Source organism: Pseudophryne corroboree, chromosome 4 (genome assembly GCF_028390025.1).
Source record: "Pseudophryne corroboree isolate aPseCor3 chromosome 4, aPseCor3.hap2, whole genome shotgun sequence".
Taxonomy (NCBI): Eukaryota; Metazoa; Chordata; class Amphibia; order Anura; family Myobatrachidae; genus Pseudophryne; species Pseudophryne corroboree.
The window spans coordinates 28122742-28145311 of NC_086447.1; the positions used below are offsets into that span (position 1 = coordinate 28122742).

At 41.1% G+C, this 22570-nt stretch overlaps 1 protein-coding gene across 1 annotated transcript in view; it reads right to left on the bottom strand.

Annotated features, from left to right (window-relative positions):
* LOC134910767 (uncharacterized) overlaps window positions 1-22570 on the bottom strand; it is a 98143-nt gene that overhangs the window by 52097 nt on the left and 23476 nt on the right. Inside the window, exons 3-4 of the mRNA XM_063919150.1 lie at window positions 6945-7766; window positions 2651-2872 (exon numbers count right to left, since the gene is read on the bottom strand). Of these exons, the coding sequence (XP_063775220.1) occupies window positions 2651-2872; window positions 6945-7766 (1044 nt within the window). The remainder of the gene's footprint in view (window positions 1-2650; window positions 2873-6944; window positions 7767-22570) is intronic.

Sequence of the window (22570 nt, forward strand, 5' to 3'; positions counted from 1 at the left end):
ACTACTACTACTACTACTACTACTACTACTACTACTGCTAATACTGCTATTACTACTACTGCTACTACTACTACTACTGCTAATACTGCTATTACTACTACTACTACTACTACTGCTAATACTGCTATTACTACTGCTGCTACTACTACTACTACTACTACTACTGCTAATACTGCTATTACTACTACTACTACTACTACTGCTAATACTGCTATTACTACTGCTGCTACTACTACTACTACTACTAATACAACTGCTACTACTACTACTACTACTACTACTACTATCACTACTAATGGTATTGAAACGTCTACTTTTTTGCTACTACTGTTATTACTACTAATACTATTACTACTGCTAATACTACTACTGCTGTTTCTACTACTGCTGCTACTGCTACTACTACTACTGCTACTACTACTACTACTACTGCTACTATGACTGTGACTACTACTATTACTTCTGCTAGTACTACTGCTTCTGCTACTACTCTGGCTAATATTACTACTACTTTTGCTACTACTATTACTACTGCTGCTGATACTACTACTAATGCTACTACTACTACTACTCCTAATGCTGCTGCTACTACTACTACTACTACTACTACAACTACTACTACCATTATTTTTATTATTACTACTACTTCTGCTACTACTACTACTACTACTACAACTATTACTACCATTATTTTTATTATTACTACTACTTCTGCTACTACTACTACTACTACTACTACTACTACACTACTACTGCTACTGCTATTTAATAAGCTAGAAAATGAATGATTATTATATTTAACACACCGGCTAAATCATTTCAAGTTTATTAGTACAGCCAATTTATTTTTATATTGTGGTTCTTTTTTTATCATGACATCTTTTTTACCTTCTGTATATCAGATCTGTTTATCTAAGATATTGATCAGGGACTGAGTAATATTTGTCTTTCTCCATTAGGAAGTGTAAACCTGTGTACTAGGCACTGGGACATTAATTATGGAGGAGAGAGTAAAACATATAATACACAGAGAGTGTCCTGTAAATCACAGAAAGGAAATACATTTCTCCATGACAGTTCTACAATGGACATGGCAGCAGTGCCGTTTCTAGGGGCGGGCGAGCCGTGCAACCGCACGGGGCGCCCGCCGCAGCACTATGTTACTCCTTCTCGCCTCTCCCGAGCGCTCCTGCTCGGGGGGCGGAGTTTCGCGGAATGACGCGTTGCGTCGTGACGTCACGACACAAACGCGTCATTCCGCAAAGCCCCGCCCCCCGAGCAGGAGCGCTCGGGAGAGGCGAGAAGGAGAAGCAAGAAGAAGGAGGAGGCGGCCGGCACGAGGGACGTGAGGCGGCGGGACCGAAGAGCGGGAAGACGTAAGTATTCTCTCTCTCTCCCCCCCTCTCCCCCTTCCTTCTCCTCAGCTTGAAACCTGCCTGCCGCTGCCGCACTGTGTAAAATGGGGGCACCTGCTTATGGGGATACCTGCCTGCCACACTGTGTAATATGGGGGCACCTGCTTATGGGGACACCTGCCTGCCACACTGTGTAATATGGGGGCACCTGCCTATGGGGATACCTGCCTGCCACACTGTGTAATATGGGGGCACCTGCCTATGGGGATACCTGCCTGCCACACTGTGTAATATGGGGGCACCTGCCTGCGTACTGTGTAATATGGGGGCACCTGCCTGCGTACTGTGTAATATGGGGGCATCTGCCTGCGTACTGTGTAATATGGGGGCACCTGCCTGCGTACTGTGTAATATGGGGGCACCTGCCTGCCACACTGTGTAATATGGGGGCACCTGCCTGCGTACTGTGTAATATGGGGGCACCTGCCTGCCACACTGTGTAATATGGGGGCACCTGCCTGCCACACTGTGTAATATGGGGGCACCTGCCTGCCACACTGTGTAATATGGGGGCACCTGCCTGCCACACTGTGTAATATGGGGGCACCTGCCTGCGTACTGTGTAATATGGGGGCACCTGCCTGCGTACTGTGTAAAATGGGGATATCTGCCTGCCGTGCTGTGTAAAATGGGGATATCTGCCTGCCGTGCTGTGTAAAATGGGGATACCTGCTTGCTGTACTTTGTAAAATGGGGATACCAGCCTGCGTACTGTGTAAAATGGGGGCACCTGCCTGCGTACTGTGTAAAATGGGGATACCTGCCTGCGTACTGTGTAAACTGGGGATACCAGCCTTCCGCGCTGTGTAAAATGGGGACACCTGCCTGCCGCGCTGTGTAAAATGGGGACACCTGCCTGCCGCGCTGTGTAATATGGGGACACTTGCCTGCTGTAATGTGTAAAAAGGGGACTTTTTTATTTTTATTTTTTCCCCACTGTGGTGGGTGTGATGATATCAGATGAGGCCATGCCCACTTTAATGAGACCACGCCCATTTTAATCAGGCCACACACCCTTGTCGGGAGCGCGCGCGCCTAAGGCGCGCGCATGCTTTTTCTTTTTATGGCTATATGGGGGGGGGAGGGGGCACATTTTTTTTTTTTTTTAGAGCAATAGGGGGGGGGGGGGCGCATTTTGAAATCTCGCACTGGGAGCCAAATTGTCTAGAAACGGCCCTGCATGGCAGATTATACATTGTTATATTAAATAATAAATAAAAGGTGACATATCCCACATTGACCTCATTGATGTTATTTTTCCACACAATTTTTTTCAGCTGAATAGAAAAGTTCTGATAATTTTCATCCTCTTTCATTGTATGGCCAACATGTACTACAAATCTGTCCTGTTTGGAAACTTGCCAATTTACAATTTTATACGGGGTAGCAAAATCTCCATTGTTATTAAATACTGGCTCCCCATCCACACGTCTCTCATTCTGCAAATAACGATGTAGCTGTAAAATAAAAGTAATATTGCAAAGAACTTTACTAACTTTGGACAATAACATGTAGTACAACACAGTACAAGCTGAGTAATAGAGACTACAAAGTTGTACTATGGATATATAGATAAATACTGGCAAATTATACAGATACTAGAGATGAAGGAATTCAATCTGGGTTCAACAGAAGCAGCCAAGTTATATATGTCTGAGTTGATCTTCACATAGATGATTAAGAGTTGGGAACATTTCAGGTCTCTGCTGCATCTACAGTCACAGTAGATCTGAGATGTATTTTGTAATAAGACCCACCTCTGGCTTCTCATAGCCACTTGCTTCCTGTGTTCAGTGATAGCTATTATTGGTGGGTAGTGTGGAGTTGTGGTTCATCCTTCACCAACAAATGAGAGGCTGCATCGGGCTAGTTCCACATGGTGCTGGGACATCTGGTTTGGCAGCATATACACGATTCGGGTGACAGATGGTCTTATCAAGATTCTGCTGCTGTTGGTGCTGTTCCCCATTGTATTGCTGCAGCCATTGTGGGATGAGTGTCTGCACTATCATGTAGCAGCTGCTTGCTGGAATTTGCTTTTTCATGGGCCTTCACAGACGTTGTGACTTAACTAAAGGTTTGGTTAGTAGGGCCGTTGAGGGATGGACAAAGCCATGTCCCAGGAGGATCGCAGGCATCCCCTTGTCTCTTTATTGCTGGTTTTAATTTCATTTGGCCCGACTGACCACATGTTTTCTCCTTATATGGACTGTTTGTTTAATTTTAACTTTGTGTTGATCTTTCATAGGGCTGTGTGCATCAGCTAGTTTGTTGTAATTTTTTAAGCATGCCGTCCCAGCTTTGCTGAGATCTCATGACCTTATGTCCAATGCAGTTTGTCAGGGTTGTGAGGCTCAAAGACAGAACTGCTGGACATGGTCACTGGGCTCCTCTGCATCCCTGTACTATGTGTAATAATAATAATAATAAATGTCTCAGATTTGTCCCTATTGAGTGCTGGATGTCCGATGAGCGTGCATGGTTGATGCATCCTGGTGGTTCCTTAGTCACTGGCTTTTAGTTCCATTGAATACTCCAGCATTGTTTTTTGTCTATTGAATTTCCTGTAGAGATAATGGTGCCCAATAATTTTTGGAAAACTGATTTCCACAATTGCTCCTCCCAACACAATTCAACAGGATTAGGTATCAGCACTGAGCCATAATATGCCGATGGTGTATTTCCAATATCCTCATCGTTGTCTGGGTATCTTTGTAGTTTTCCTCATTGCCATTTCCTATTTTCAAATTTTAACTGGTGAGTTTTATGTGGTTTGGCCCTTACGGACATTGGTTTTTCTCTTCTTTGGTACTGTTTGTTTTGGCTCGCCTTTACAATGATCTTTCACAGGGCATTTTGCATTGATGAGTTTGTTGCTGCGTCCAAGCATGCATCCCACCACTGCTGAAGTCTCCAATCCTGATTCAGTTTATGTGGGTTACAATGCTTGAATTCCTATCAACTGGGTTGTGGTCATGGGCTCCTTTGCATCCCTGTGCTGTCTCCCTGTTTTGCCCGGGGATCTTTTACAGGCTATTTGTTGTCTGGAATTTCAATTGAGGGTGCATGGTTTATGCATTTGATGGTTCAGCGGTCACTGTTTTTTTGTTCCATTGGGTCTTCCAACATGGCATGCTGTCACTAAGGGGTCCCCTAGAGATCACTGGGACCATGAGGGTTGTATTCTCTCAGGCTTATAGAGACCATTGCTTTGGGAGGCTGGATGTCTACTGTTTGTTTATACTATCCCAGTCACTGTCTGGCTTTTTAGTTGTTTTCTTCATTGGCAATAAGTTTATTTAACTTGGGTGTTTTCTGCCATTTGTCACCATTAGTGGCCAATTTGCAGAGTTTTCATCCTGAATCATGGAGACTAATTGGCAGTTGTACTCCTGGCTGATTATTTCAAGATTTTACCTGGGCGAAGTTGTCAACAATCACCTCCACATAATATCTCCTTCCTTTCCCTCCTTCTGTTAGCTGACTTTATTTATTCATTGCTTATAAAATTATAGGCAGACCTTTGGATATATGTCATATTTGATTACTAGAGTTTCTTTTGTGTCCTGCACTTACTGATCCCTGTTTCAGAGTCTCCCCCTCTTACTTGTTGCAAGTCACGGTAGTCAATTGTTTGGAGCAGGGGGTTTGTGGCACTCCATAAGATAACTGCCCTTAAACTTTGGCAATCAACAGCCACTCACTTGATGAGAACCTCATCTTTGTGGTTTATACTTGAGGGATTTTTGAGGTTTTGAGTGAGTTTGAGTTATGGTGGCTAGCTCAGCTCCTCATTAGTGCCTTACATGGTGGTCTCAGCTAGGGTCCAGAAAGACTGTTAATAGGATTATTACCCTGTAAAATACCTTTAGGCTTATTGGCCCAATAGGGTCAGAGGCCTTGGTTTTCTAACAGTGTCTTGGGTATTAGTTGAGGATTTTGTGAATGTAAAGACTTGATTGGCTTGTGTTCCTGGGCTGGCATTGGAGCCTGGAGTTGGAGATTCAGCAGTATATAAGAAGCTGGGTGGCTTGATGAAATTGGCAGCACAGCATCAGCTGATTCAGACAAGCATAGCGGTACTCATTCTCTGGAGGGGTAGGTCCCCCAGAGATATGCTGGGGTCACTCGTAATACTACTGTGCAGGTACTAGCAATAACAGGGAGCAGCTGCAGCAGAGGCGGCAGCAGACTGAGCTGGAGCAGGACATAGCATGGTATGGTAGCTTGGTGATCAGTGTTGGTGTCCCATCAACAGACGGAATGGTAAGTGATGGGGTCTGCATCTGAGATCCCTGGAATGTAGTGTGACATTGACCTATGTACTTGCCTATGGTTTAGACAGGAAGTTTTATACCCCCCCCCCCCTTGCTGGTATATAACTTTTCTCCTTCTATTCCCCTTTGTCTTTAAATTGTCTTCATTTATCAGTTTTAGAAACCACTATAATGGGAGGGATAACATAGGCTGCCATATGGTCACTATGAGGAAATGGAATTATCGATGAGTATATCAGCTAATTTTGTTGTCATCTGACTGTAGATATTGGCCCTGTTGGCTGCAGTTCCCTTTTATTGCAACTTTTATGTCTGTGTTTATATTTTAGATATGTTGACTAAGTTGCAGCTGCATTGGATATTTATATATATATATATATATATATATATATATATATATATAATGTCATTAGCCAATAGAGCGTTTATGTTCAATAAATAATTTTATTTTTGTTTCATTTAATATATTTTTAATCCTTTATTATTTCAGTAGCGCTGAGTGCCACAGAATCAATCATAGGGGGTAATTCAGACCTGATCACTGGGCTGCTAACTTTGATGTCCTGCGTTCAGATAGTTGCCACCAAAGGGGGAGTGTAAATTTGCCGTAGAAGTGTGCGATCGCATGTGTACGTGGAGCTGTAAAAATCCAGTGTGTGCAGTCTGTGCGCAGCCCAGGACTTACTCCTCCAATGCTATGAGAACAGGCTGATTGGTGCCGGAGCTGATGTCAGACACCCATCCTGAAAAGTCTTGGGAATGCCTGCATTTTTCCTGACACTCCCAGTAAACATTCAGTTACCACCCACAAATGTCCTCTTCTGTCAATCACCTTGCAAATGCTCGTGCAAATAAAATTTTTGCTCCATCCTGTCGCTGACCGGCAATGCCCGTTGTTTGCCGATGCGTGTGTGCATTGTGGTGCATACACATGCGCAGTCTATTGATGATCACCCGCTGTGCGATAATGCACTGCAGCAATCAGCTCTGAATCACCCCCATAAAATGAAAGAGCAGAAGGATTTAGGTAACTCACAGAATTAGGACTAGACTCAGCAGTTGCACCTACAGGTGCAGGTTTCACTGTCCTAACAATTATTTATATTTTTTCATTTTTGTACATATGAAGATTGGCAAATTATCATACGGAATATTGGAGGCAGCCTGAGCTACTTTGGCAGAACTGTGACTACATTTGACTGTAGCATGTGGTAAAAATTACTGTCATTGTAGTAATAAATTGCATATTTACCTGATGTCTATAACCATAAGAAGGAGGGATGTCTTTGGGAGACCTTTCACCTAGGGACATATGCATATTATGTAAAGCATGGGCCATGGAATAAACTGCTTTATATACTCGATCAGTCAGACCTAGGCTGTGGATACTACTAAACTCTGTTATACGTCTCTTCCCAGTACAGTTGTGCAGTGATTTCTTATATAGTTCACTATATAATTGATTAATTTTTCTATCACTTGACAAACAATTCTCCCATATTAACCATATATGTTCTAGTAACTTGTCCTCAGGGTGATTTATGGTCTGGAAACTGTCATAAAAACTTCTCATATCCAGCATTGGGAGAGATGAAGGTTCAATGGCCAAACTTCCATTAAATACATCAGTGTAATGTTCCAGTAGAAATGGGATTAAGGCAAATGTCGGACCAAACACTAGAGTCTTATCATTGATGACTTTTCTCATATCTGTTAAAAGATCAGCTAAAAATGAAGAATATGTCCCGCAGAGTATTATAATCTGGGCAGATGATTTTTTGATAATATCAGCTCTCTTCTTATTCATTTCATGGGAGACATCTGATTTATAATACTTTATTCTTATTGTGTAGGCAACACAGATCCTCTTGGAAGTCAGATGTTCTGTCAGAAGCTGAATTTCTTCATTACCACTGTCATCATCAGAAGCCAAAACTCCAACCCATGTCCAGCCAAAGAACTTGATCAGACCTGATAGCACAGAATAACTGGCCTGGTCCCCTTGTACAATGCGGTAGAACGTTGGATAGAGGTTGCGGTCACTGAGAAGATAACTGGTTGCTCCATAGCTGATCTGCTCAAAAACACAATATTTGAAAGAAAACAGTTTTAAAGATTGTCTAACATGATGAAATAGAGGGAGAACACTAAAAGCTGTTCTTTGGTCATCCTCATGACCTGAATTTGTCATTGTCTTAAAAAGCATTTTGAGTATGGAACGGGCTGCTCACATCTAACACACTGTACACTATGGGTCTGATTCATGTTGGGAAGTAAAGCACAAAAAGAAAGTAAAATTGTGTTTGGAACAAACCACATTGCAATGTCAGGGGAGCAAATACATTTATATTGTCTGTGCAGTGTAAATACTGGATGCTTCTGCATGTGTCCCACAGATGTTAGAGCACTTTATTTTTACACTGCAATTTAGATTTCAGTTTCAACAAACCCCACCAAAATCTGACACTCTCTGCACATGTTACATCTGTCCCACCTACCGTGCACCATAATTTTACCAAGGTACTTGATTTTTGGCTTTACTTACAGCCATGAATCAGGCTCTATAAGTGTGTAATCAAAGTACTTGGTGCATATGTCCTGTGTGCCCTGGTAATTCTAGAAGCTGCCTTATTCCCTGCTTCTTACCTTGTGCTGAGTGAAGGCTGACATCTTCTATACTTTAGAAAACCAAAAGGCTAAAAATGACCTTATCAAATAGTGCAGTATGTGTCCCAATTAATATCAGCATTAGTAAGTCACTTATTCACATGAAGCGCATAAGCTTAACAAAGCAAATAAAACATACATAAAAACTCCATGGGTTATATAAAGTATGAGCTCATATTTACAATGATCACTTCTCACAGGAAAATCAATATTTTTATAGAAGGGTCTAAATCCAATTTGGAAACACAGGAACAGACTCAATGTACTAGATCAGGAATCCCACAAGGGAGGAAGATATTGATAAAGCAGAGGAAGAAAGAAAAAACTCTGTTCAAAAATATAAAGAAAATAAGAATAAAGGTTTATTCAATCTACCTATATATCACCAGTCAGGCTCCCTATGGTAGTGATCCCAGCAGTTGAGAAAAAATGGTGTTGGACCAACACTACACCAGCATCCCAAATAGGCCAGTGCCAGAATGCAGACTGCTGGGATCCTGAACAAGTGTCTGCTGGGAACTCTGACATGTAAACTGCAATGGAGAGGTTAGGGTTAGGCTGCAGAATGGGGGTATTAGGGTTAGGCTGCGGGAAGAAGGGTTAGGTTTAGGCACCCCCAGGGAGCTTTAGGGTCAGGCTGTGGGGTGGAGGGGATGGTCAGGTTTGGGCTGTGGCAAGGGGGGTTTAGGCACCACCGGGGAGCATTATGGTTAGGCTGCAGGGGGGTTAAGTTTAGGCTGCTGACAGGGAGGGTTAGGGGCCGTTGGGGGAATGTGAGTTTACTTACCTTCCCCTGTTGGGATTCTGAATATCAGGATACTATGGTTGGTATGCTGACCACTGGCATCCCAACCACCAACCAAGTCAATTCCAACCAGTGGTCACAAAGAAAAAAAATCCCTTAATAGCGCGTGTATTGTAGATTATATACCATTGAATAATTAAATATTAATCCTATGACGACAAACTCCCAGAGACCTATCTGCACCAGTCTCACATACAGTAATCGAAAGTAATCGAAATAGAAAAAAATAAGGAGCCGCGCTGAAGGATCAATATGTATAAAGATATTAATTGCCGATGTTCTCATAAAAAGAGAAACGTTTTTCATTATAATGCTAGAAAAGCATGTAGAAATGGACAAACATAAAGCAAACTCCTAGAGATAGATGAACTTATAATAAAATAGCAATAGCTGATAATATTTGTAAAACAATACAATGTATCAATTGCTGGTAGTAATTATAAAATAATACAATGTCTCAATTGCAGTCCAGTGTAAATTTTGTAACAACCCTGTTCAGGCTGCTAGTATGCATATGATATTTATGTGTTAGATAATGGAGTTTCACTAGATTCTGAGGTAGAGGTAAGGCTGTAATTTTGACGAGAAATGAGTCCTCCAATGAAAACATAAAGGACATATAGTGGCCACATACAGTCCGATTATAATCCAGATGTTACTCACTCTAAACCCATTTGGCATTGGGATCCGTTTTGCAATATGAGGAGAGAGCAGAGCCGAGCGTCCTCGGATGGTGATCGGTAAATGCGGTCTCTACTATAACCATTGGCTCCGTGTGAGCAGCTTGTAGTTGGGTGGCCAGAACCATGGAATCCGGTCAGTCAGGTGTTCCCCAGATGTGGGTAACTCAGGCCGTACTGACATGTACTGATGATGTTAGAATGAAGCCAGCAATGCAGTGTAGCAGATCAGTTGGTGCCGCTAAGAGCGGTAATTCATAACAGCCGTCCGTAGCCTCAGTAGGTGAATCTGGACAAGGAGTCCTAAACGCGTTTCGTCACTTCTGGTGACTTGCTCAATAGGTAATGATAGGTAATGATCTCCTTGCACCGATGAAACTATTTACCTGTATTGAATCTTAAATTATAACTCACATTTGGTTTCTGTTAAACGAGCCAGTACATTAAAGGAACATTCATCTAAATTCAGCAAAGCCCATAAAAAGTATAGAACACCGGCAAAAAAATAATAAACAAAATCTTATTAGGACTTTATATACCCAAATCAATTGAATCAATATTACAATCATAAAAGAATAAAAGATGAAAAATAAATAGAATAAATGATAATAATATGGCTGACTTAGTTTGCTAAAAAAAAAGAGGAGTTTCCTCAATGGGTACATAGGTAAATGCAATTAGATGCATATTTTCTAGGGATTCAAAGATATCATACCCATACAAGGGAGAATACATAGTTCTAATTATATATTATATCCACCATACTTATGTATATATATATATATATATATATATATATATAAGTGGATTATATCCACATAAAATACCATAGGGACAAGTTCGCAAATTATCCATAGTTATAAGAAATATTCAGAGAAGCCACCCATTAAAGATTACCCCGGTAATCTAGATGGTCTACACTGTATATTTATATATCGACATACCACAAATCACATGACATATTTCAAAAGCCTGCAAAAATGATAATAAAAAATATATATGCGTATATTCATATGATCTTATGGACATCAGAAAAGAGCTCTTGTATCAAACATACACGGACCTGACTATAGAGATAATAAATTGATTAAACACTAACCAGAGAAATAGAATATTAATGAATAGTATAATGAGTATTGTAAGTGAAGGGGAATTAGGGGAACATGGAAAGGAAAAAATGGAAGGAGAGGGGAGGAATCTGATAAGGAAGGACAGCTAAGTGAGGGGACATAGGGTACTGGAGAGGGAGGGTATGGAGATTAAGGATCAATCTCGATAAATTCACTAAGCCCCTCGGGAACGAGGGTCTTTAACTTATGTATCCAGTAATTCTCACGTAGACAAGGTCTCCTATATCTATTGCCTCCTCTTGCAGTAGGTCTAATACATTCAATCCCTATTAAGACCAAACTCTTAGGATTCCCTGCATGTTGTTCGGTAAAGTGTTTAGAGATCCCATTGACACAGGATTTCTTTAATATATTTCTCCTGTGTTCCAGGAATCTAACCTTCAAACATCATCAGCTATTGCTATTTTATTATAAGTCCATCTATCTCTAGGAGTGTGCTTTATGTTTGTCCATTTCTACATGCTTTTCTAGCATTAAAATAAAAAATGTTTCTCTTTTTATGAGAACACTGGCAATTAATATCTTTATACATATTGATCCTTCAGCGCGGCTCCTTATTTTTTTCTGTTTCGATTACTGTATGTGAGACTGGTGCAGATAGGTCTCTGGGAGTTTGTCGCCATAGGATTAATATTTAATTATTCAATGCTATATAATCTACAATACACGCGTTATTAAGGGATTTTTTTTTCTTTGTGGTTGTTTAGAGGTGTCTTTCTGTGAATCCTGAGCTGCGTGTATTTTGTTGGATTATTTTAGGTTTTGTATTTGACTTTTTGAATTATTTTTGTGTATATGGCTGACTTGGTTTGTTTTACTGAGAGAGTGAGAAGGAGACAAAAATACGCAGCTGATTTGAAAGAAGAGATTAATTCATTCACTGCCCCTAAGGAAAAGAATTATTAAGAAATAGAATTTGATCATCTCTTCTACAAATTAGAAGACCTATTAAAGGCAGAAACCTGCCACTGGTGGGATATGGTAACTTTACAGAAATACATTAAAAATAAACGTATCCCCCATGGACTCAGAATTTTTAAAGCACTCTCTTTTGTAGAAGATGAGGTGCTTAAAGAAAATTGGGAAAAATTACTTGATAATCGCTCCTTCTCCCTCATGGAATTACTTATTTCATATACAAATGATAAGATTAAACAATTAGCAAAGGATATTGAGGCTACCCAGAAAGCACTTAGTGAGTTTAATAGTCACCCTTCATTCAAACATAGAGATACTTCCTTGAATCAGAAAATTGAGTTGTTTGAAAGAGAAATTATACAGGGGAAGAATAGAAAATTCAATAGGGACCGTGATGATTACTATCATGATAAAGTAAGAACCTATAAAAATAAAGGAGACATTAGAGGCAGATCTCGAAGCAGACAGAATAGGAATAAATATAAGTCTCTTCACCTCAATCAACTAATTGGAGTATCAATAGTAACCATACGCAAGTTCACACTAAGTCACCCTCCAGGTATCATAATTCACAATATAGGAATTTGAGCCCTTACTCAAGAGAAACAACAGTTAATGAGAACCTAACTGTAGAGAGATCCGTTAGACCTAAATTCGGATCACAACATCTAGACACTACCAGACAAAGTATTAGTTCTCTGCCTTTTTTACACACACTTATCAGAACAGGGCAAACAGATACGAGTCATTAAGGATAGAGACCCCAAAAAGAAGACGAGAAAGAAGTTTAGAGGCTCTAGAGGAGGAAAAAGAATACAAAAAAAAAGATTGTCAATAAGAAATTAAAGGGACAGAACATTTACAATCTCTCATCCAGAAGTCTCAGTCGAGATGAGATTAATCTCCTGGATTGAAATTTTCCCCTTCTCAACCCCCTGATTTGTTCAATCTTTTCATAGAGTTGAATAGGTTTACTAGAAGTCTGGCTAGGAAAAGGTATTTTGCTTCCAAATCTCTTAAAAAATTTCAAGAAATAGGTCAAGTATTTGTACTCGATGATTATGATAGACAAGGTGTCAATATCTTAGAATCCCTAGCCATGGAAAGTGACGTCACTTCTAGTACAGTCCACATTTTCAATCCTGAAAGGTCCAATGAAAATAGACGTCGATTTAAAAATAATTCTAACTTCTTTCCTACAAATTCCAGAAGTGCTCCTATGGATATCTTCTATAAGACTACATTAGAACAATTTAACACACTGGCCCTCATTCCAAGTTGTTTGCTCGCTAGCTGCTTTTAGCAGCATTGCACACGCTAGGCCGCCTCCCTATGGGAGTGTGTCTTAGCTTATCAGAATTGCGAAAGAAAGATTAGCAGAACTGCTAATAAATAATTCTTTGCAGTTTCTGAGTAGCTCCAGACCTACTCACAGATTGCGATCAGCTCAGTCCATTTAGTTCCTGGTTTGACGTCACAAACACGCCCTGCGTTCGGCCAGCCACTTTCCCGTTTCGCCAGACGCTCCCACATTTTTCCCTGGCATGCCTTCGTTTTTTAGCACACTCCCGGAAAATGCTCAGTTACCACCCAGAAATGCCCCTTTCCTGTCAATCAATCACCAATCAGCAAAGCAACTGAAAAGCGCCGCAGAATCCACAGCAAATCTACTAAGCTTTTAGTTTAATAACTAGCCCTGCGTGCTTTGCGCATGCGCATTTTGCAACAAATCACAGCATAGCAAAAATCGGCAATGAGCGAACAACTCGGAATGACCCCCACTGTGTACCAGAGAGAGAAAGAAATTTAAGTATAGGAATAATCTGTCTATACAGGAGAGAAAGGCACTTAAACAGCTAACTGGTGACCACACAGTGGTCATAAAGCTGGCTGATAAAGGGGGGGGGGGGGGGGCTAGTCCTGCAAAATACCCAAGACTACCTAACTGAAGCTTATCGTCAGTTACAAGATACTGCAACATATTGTAAGTTGGATACGAACCCTTTGGTGCAGTTTTCATGTGAGTTGAGATCACTCGTTGAGAAAGCTTGTAAGGAAGGGGTAATATCCAAGGAGGAATCAGCTTATTTAATACCTCTACATTCCATCACTCCTACGTGTTATCATTTACCAAAAATCCATAAATCCCTCACCTCACCTCCCGGGAGACCTATTATTTCTGGTGTCAGGTCTTTAACTGCTAATCTTTCACATTTTGTTAATTTTTTTTTACTACCTTATGCAGCTTTACAACATTCACATATTAAGGACACAACAACCTTTTTAAGTGAAATCTCAAAAATTAAATGGAAAGATTCATATTGGTTTGTTAAGTGCGACGTTTAGGCGCTCTATTACAACATTCCCCATAGTAGGGGACTTTGGGCAATAGAAGAATGCCTTAAAGTATCAGACAGCATGCCGGTGAACCTACGTAAATTTATTTTATATTTCATTTCTTTTATTTTGTCACATAATAATTTTTTATTTGATCACGTTTATTATTTGCAGACACTTGGAACGGCCATGTGGACCAGGTTCGCCCCGAGTTTCGCCAACATATGGGGGCGGGACTTGGGTGCAAGTCTGGTTTTCTATGGCCGTTATATTGATGACTTATTCTTTATTTTTGATGGTGATGGTGACTTGTCTTTTCTACCCCAATTTTCTGCACTTTTAAATACTAATGATTTCAACTTGTCCTTTACATGCACAATGGAAAAAGTTCCATTTCCTTCCTCGATATATCTCTTTCAATAGAGGACAATCAGGTTACCACTTGTACTTTTAGAAAGCAAGTAGATAACTATAGCTTTTTGCACTATAATAGTTCACACTATCGACCTTGGGTACAAAATATTCCAAGAGGACAACTGAGACGATTACGTAGAAATTGCTCTAATCCTGATACCTTCAATAAACAAGCAATGGAAATGTTGTCAGCATTTAGAGAAAAAGGTTATCCTAATGAATTGTTAATGTCGGCATTCACAGAAATTAAAGAAATAGAAAGAAGCGATCTCCTGGTATATAGGGAGAAAGAACATAAGGTAGATGTAGATATGCTCTCATTCATTTCCAAATTTAACACCTCTTCAAGACAAATTAAAAATATTATTAAGAAGAATTATCCTATTTTGCAGACTGACCCTCTTCTTAAAGCTAATATACCCGATAATCCAGTAGTAATTTTTAATAAAAAGTCAGAGAATCTTAAACACTGGTTAGCTCAAAGGTTTTTTTTTGAATAGAAGTAAGAGAAATATTGTCCCTCAGACTCCCCCTTCCATTGGAATATCCTCGAACTGGCTATCAAATAGTATTAAAGGCTGTTTTAAGTGTGGATCTAATCCTTGTATCACTTGTTCTTTCATCAGTAATGATGTACATTACTTTGGTTCTTCTAACATCAATGAACAGTTTGAGATCAGGTCATATATCAATTGTAAAACCTCCTTTGTGGTTTATGCTCTTCAGTATAGCTGCAATCTAATATATGTGGGCAGAACAACTAGATGTTTGAAGGTTAGATTCCTGGAACACAGGAGAAATATATTAAAGAAATCCTGTGTCAATGGGATCTCTAAACACTTTACAGAACAACATGCAGGGAATCCTAAGAGTTTGGTCTTAATAGGGATTGAATGGATTAGATTTACTGCAAGAGGGGGCAATAGATATAGGAGACTTTGTCTACGTGAGAATTATTGGATCCATAAGTTAAAGACCCTTGTTCCTGAGGGGCTTAATGAATTTATTAAGATTGATCCGTAATCTCCATACCCTCCCTCTCCAGTACCCTATGTCGCCTCACTTAGCCGTCCTTCCTTATCAGATTCCTCCCCTCTCCTTCCATTTTTTCCTTTCCATGTTTCCCTAATTCCCCTTCACTTACAATACTCATTATAATATTCATTAATATTCTATTTCTCTTGTTAGTGTTTTATCAATTTATTATCTCTATAGTCAGGTCCGTGTTTGTTTGATACATGAGCTCTTTTCTGGTGTCCATAAGATCTTATGGATATACGCATATATATTTTTTATTATAATTTTTGCAGGCTTTTGAAATATTTCATTTGATTTGTGGTATGTCGATATATAAATATATATTGTAGACCATCTAGATTACCGGGGTAATCTTTAATGGGTGGCTTCTCTATATATTTCGTATAACTATGGATAATTTGTGAACTTGTCCCTATGGTATTTTATGTGCAGGGCCGAAACTAGGGGGGGGCTAGGGGGGCAGGCGACCTGGGCGCCTGATTGGAGGGGGCGCCGAGACCCCCTAACACCCGCCGCGGCACTTACTTATAAACCCCCTTCTCCCGAGTGCCCAGCTCGGGGGGCGGGGTTTCGCGGAATGATGCGATTGCGTCGTGACGTCACGGCGCAAACGCGTCATTCCACGAAACCCCGCCGGAGGAGGGAGAAGGGGGAGCCCGGAGCCGCGCAGACGAGGAGGGAGAGGCGGCTGAAGAGCGGCGAGAACCGCTTCAAATGTAAGTCAGCCCCTCTCCCTTCCTCTCTCTCTCTCTCCCTCCACCACCTGCCGCAATGTGTAAAATGGGGACCTGTGCCTGCCGCTATGTGTAAAATGGGGACCTGTGCCTGCCGCTGTGTGTAAAATGGGGACCTGTGCCTGCCGCTATGTGTAAAATGGGGACACTTGCCAGCGTACTGTGTAAAATGGGGACCTGTGCCTGCCGCTATGTGTAAAATGGGGACACTTGCCAGCGTACTGTGTAAAATGGGGACCTGTGCCTGCCGCAATGTGTAAAATGGGGACACTTGCCAGCGTACTGTGTAAAATGGGGACCTGTGCCTGCCGCTATGTGTAAAATGGGGACACTTGCCAGCGTACTGTGTAAAATGGGGACCTGTGCCTGCCGCAATGTGTAAAATGGGGACACTTGCCAGCGTACTGTGTAAAATGGGGACCTGTGCCTGCCGCTATGTGTAAAATGGGGACACTTGCCAGCGTACTGTGTAAAATGGGGACCTGTGCCTGCCGCAATGTGTAAAATGGGGACCTGTGCCTGCCGCAATGTGTAAAATGGGGACACTTGCCAGCGTACTGTGTAAAATGGGGACCTGTGCCTGCCGCTATGTGTAAAATGGGGACACTTGCCAGCGTACTGTGTAAAATGGGGACCTGTGCCTGCCGCAATGTGTAAAATGGGGACACTTGCCAGCGTACTGTGTAAAATGGGGACCTGTGCCTGCCGCTATGTGTAAAATGGGGACACTTGCCAGCGTACTGTGTAAAATGGGGACCTGTGCCTGCCGCAATGTGTAAAATGGGGACCTGTGCCTGCCGCAATGTGTAAAATGGGGACACTTGCCAGCGTACTGTGTAAAATGGGGACCTGTGCCTGCCGCTATGTGTAAAATGGGGACACTTGCCAGTGTACTGTGTAAAATGGGGACCTGTGCCTGCCGCTATGTGTAAAATGGGGACACTTGCCAGTGTACTGTGTAAAATGGGGACCTGTGCCTGCCGCTATGTGTAAAATGGGGACACTTTTTCCTGCCGCAATGTGTAAAATGGGGACACTTTTTCCTGCCGCAATGTGTAAAATGGGGACACCTGTCTGCCGCAATGTGTAAAATGGGGAATGGGGACACTTGCCTGTCGTACTGTGTAAAATGGGGACACTTTTTCCTGGATATGAAATTTATGTTAGAAAAGGCAGTTTTTCAGGTAAAAAAGTTCTGAAAGAGATATATATATATATATATATATATATATATATATATATAATATTTTTATTCATTTATTTTTTATTTTTTTTATTTTATTTTATTATTTTTATTTATTTATTGTAAAATATATTTTTTTTTTGCGGGGGGGGGGTGTCAAATGACTACCTTGCCCCGGGTGACAAAAATCTTAGTTTCGGCCCTGTTATGTGGCTATAATCCACTTATATATATACATAAGTATGGTGGATATGATATATAATTAGAACTATGTATTCTCCCTTGTATGGGTATGATATCTTTGAATCCCTAGAAAATGTGCATCTAATTGCATTTAACTATGTACCCATTGAGGAAACTCTTCTTTTTTTTATTTTTTTTGCAAACTAAGTCAGACATATTATTATCGTTTAGTCTATTTATTTTTCTTCTTTTATTCTTTTATGAGTGTAATATTGATTCAATTGATTTGGGTATATAAAGTCCTAATAAGATTTTGTTTATTATTTTTTGCTGGTCTATATTTTTTATGGGCATTGCTGAATTTTGATGAATGTTCCTTTAATGTACTGGCTCGTTTAACAGAAACCGAATGTGAGCTATAATTTAAGTATCAATACAGGTGGAGCATCTTCATCTTATAAATAGATTCATCGGTGCAATGAGATCTTTACCTATTGAGAAAGTCACCAAAAGTGACGAAACGCGTTTAGGACTCCTTGTCCAGATTCACCTTCTGAGGCTATGGATGGCTGTTACGAATTACCGCTCTTAGCGGCATCAACTGATCTGCTACACTGCATTGCTGGCTTCATTCTAACATCATCAGTACATGTCAGTACGGCCTGAGTTACCCACGTCTGGGGAACACCTGACTGACCGGATTCCATGGTTCTTGCCTCCCAACTACAAGCCGCTCACACGGAGCCAACAGTTATAGTAGAGACCGCATTTACCGATCACCATCCGAGGAGGCTCTGCTCTGCTCTCTTCTCATATTGCAAAACAGATCCCACTGCCAAAAGGGTTTAGAGTGAGTAACATCTGGATTATAATTGGACTGTATGCGGCCACTATATGTCCTTTATGTTTTCATTGGAGGACTAATTTCTCCTCAAAATTACAGCCTTACCTCCAACCTGTGGTGGCTCTAGTGGTGGGGCTGCAGTGCAGTCCAAAGTTTAAGTAGGGGAACCACAGCAACTGCCTCTGAGTCAGTTTGGAATGACAGTTGGTGGCAGTTGGAATGACTCCCCTATTTGAGCTTTGGACTGTGCTGCAGCCCTACTACTGGAGCAACCACTGATCCCAACCCATCAAGGGTACTAACTGAAAATGAAAAGGCCCTGATATCTAAAGTTTTAAAATGTTCACCAGTTAAAGAACCTGACTTTTTTAATTTGTTTACTGAGTTAAACAGATATGTGAGGGATCTGTGTGAGAAGATATATTTTAGCAATGAATCACTCAAACAAAAGGGTGAGGTTGCTATTACCAATTATATTGGATGTATCAGACAATGAGGCTATTAATACTCTATGTGAACTAAATGCTGCAAGTGCCATCTCTCAGGTTATAAAAAATAACCAATCTTTGATATCATCACAACAATACTTTAAATTTACCAAGAAATCAGAATTCTACACTACTCAATATGAAAGTGCTGCTGTAGAAGCCTTCTATGTTTCATTTTACTTTCTTGGATATTGCCATACAAATAAGAAAAGATAAAATCATAACCACAACCCATAAAACATATATTGCTTGTAATGGATTACTTAACTACTCAGGGTGACATTATCATAAATATATAAAATAGAGAGCTTGAGAATAAACATGTGTAAACATGCCAGTTCTGGTCTATGGCATGAGGTGGCTGTTTTCTGAGCTGAGATGCACCTTTTAACAGTTTTCCCAGCCTCCATTAGCCACTGCTATCTCTCCCACAGTTTTGGTGGGAACATGGACCGCTTTGTCACCACAGCCAAAGCAGGAGATACACTCTACTGTGGGAAAAATGACGCCGGAATCAGGCCCTGACTCTGTCTCACCTGCATCAAAGAAAGAAGGAGGACACCCTCGCTACTACCCCCGGCCACGCTGCAGACTCCCTGGTCACTTATGGTGACATGTGGTTGCCATTAAGTCAACCATGGCTCCTTTCCCAGATGGTTATATCAAAATGGTTAATCTGGGGGTTATTTGAGTTATAGTAGTTAACTAGTCATAAAACATTACTCAACGGGTATGAAGATTCATCACAACTTAATACAGGTTGAACACGATGGGCAAATTGCCTCTTTTCAACCTTAATTACTATGTTACTATGTATGTCACTGACATAACTCAACAGTTGCAGAAACTCACACAATGAGTGACATGCACTGAATCACAACTTCCTGCCGCAGTGCATAACATGGATGATATAAAGCAGGGGTGGGGAACCTTTTTTCTACCAAGGGCCATTTGGATATTTATAAAATCCTTCGGGGGCCATACAAAAATTATCAACTTAAAAATGAGCCTGCCCCCTGTAGATATGCACCCAGTAGTTATGCCCCAGTAGATATGCCCCCAGTCTGTCGTTATGCCCCCAGTCAGTAGTTATGCCCCCAGTAGATATACCTGCAGACAGTTGTTATGCCCCAGTAGATATGCCCCCCAATAAGTATGCCCCAGTCACTTGTTATGCCCCATTAGATATGCCCCGTCACTTGTTATGCCCCATTAGATATGCCCTTTAGTAGCAACGCTAACACACACACATTAAAAAAAAACACAATACTCACCAGCCCCGCTCCTGTTTCCGGACCGTTGCCCTCCGCCTGTCCGCTCACTCCTCAGAACTATGGGAGAGAAGTCATGACATCTCTCCCATAGCACCGCACAGCCACACACGCACACTGCCAGAGCCGGAGCTCAGGAGTGAGCTCCTGCCTCCGGCTGCTACTGAGGGTAAGAAGCCAGGTACCCACTAGTAACAAAATTTCAGCGTGCGCCCGCTAGGTGAGCCTGGCCGGGCCGGATCAAGTGGCTCTGCGGGCCTTATACGGTCCTCGGGCCTGAGGTTCCCCACCCCTGATATAAAGCATTCCATGAATGAGCTTACTTCAGATAACTACCAGATATGGAACAAACTTGACGATTTGGAGAATCGCTATCACAGACACAATATCAGGCTGGTGGGATGGCCAGAATCAGTAAAGAGGACTTCTCTTTCACATTTTGTGCGAATCACTTTACCATCCTTGCTGTGCATTGAACAGGAATGTTGTGATCTGGTTATTGAATGGGTTCACAGAGTGGGTCTAACACCGACCCCGAATAAACCCCGTCCATGCGTTACGTTAAAGTGTCTTAATTACCTGCACAAAGCTGCCTTCTCGTTGGCGTCTCGCCGTGTAAAAGATTTACAGTGGGAAGGCCACAAACTCTTTATTTTTCAGAACCACTCAGTGGAAATGACTAGGGCCCAGAAGGCTTTTCCACCGGTTTGCTCACAGCTAGTTACAGAGGGCCATAAGTTTGGCTTGCTATAGCCAGCTGGTCGTCCCATTTATGATGGATCTTCTCAAAAGGATTTCACCTCTTCATCTAATGCTGTAGCTTATCTACGTGACCAATCTCGTGCCTCACAGGCGGACATCTCTGATCCCCGGCTGGCTGAGTCCCCTCTTTTTATATGCCTCCTTTTATTTGTACATGCTGATTATCTTCTCTACATATTTACCTACTAGTCTCAATGGATCCATATGACTTACTATGTTCTCAACTTTTATTGGTTAACCTCTACATGTCTGGTGATCTCCTGAAAACCCTGAGATGCTGCATTCTTATAATATACACATGCTTTCTCTGATGTTTTCTCTCTCTTCAAGTTTTTTTTATTACAATGTTTTCCCTCTCATTGAGCTCCCATGTTGTGAATTGTCTTTACATGGTTTTCACTTGCCTCCATATATATGTCTTAGAGGAATTGGTAGGAGCTCCCCCCTCATCTAGGCCTTTGTAATTGTCTGATGTTTTTCTTTTTACATCATTTAATGTACGGAAGCTTATGGTCACTACCTGCTTCTCTATTATTGATTGTGTATTTTCTGTGATGACCAATTCCTCAATGCTCCTCTGTCTTGTCTCTTCCCTCACCCCTTTTTCTCCCTTTTCAATGTGTTCATATTATTATGCAAGGGTTCACGAATGTCACTGTGTTTAGTGATATCTTATAATGTACCATGCTGGACTTAAATATTGAATCTTTAAATGTTAGGGATGTTAATTCTCCGGCCAAACGGAGGAAAATCCTGCTTTATTTAAACAAACAGGGCATTGACCTGGCCTTCCTCCTGGAGTCACACTTACTCCTGCCTGAAGTACAGAAACTTAACTTGTTCAACTGGGTTGTTTTGGGATCTAGCTCATTTAACTAAAAAACATGGGGTAATCATTTTACTAAAGCATCATATTCTGTTTGAGATTGTTGCTACTAAGGGGGACTCTGAGGGTTGCTATGTGGTGATCTCTCTTAAGATTAGAGGTCATCTCTATCATATTTGTAATGTTTATTCCCTAAACTCATATTCCAAACATTTTTCCAGAAATTATTAGGTATTCTCACCCCATTTATGTCTTAATCTCTTATAATAGGAAAGATGCTAGGCTGAACAACAGCTGGCTGAACAGGGTTTTATTATAAGGGTTGTTTAATAGGGTTAAGAAAATATTACAATATAGACTTACCCAGGACTTCTACATAGTGGCTGTATGTTTGACATATACTGAAGGGCTGTTCCGGACCAATATGACAATTGCTCTCCTTTCTCTGCAGGTAATCTACACTCATGTGCAGTTTGGGTCTGCTCAGAATATATATGCATCAGTGATAGTGTTATTATACTAGGTAATCTACACTCATTTGCAGTTTGGATCTGCTCAGAATATACATGCAGCAGTGATATTGTTATTATACTAGGTA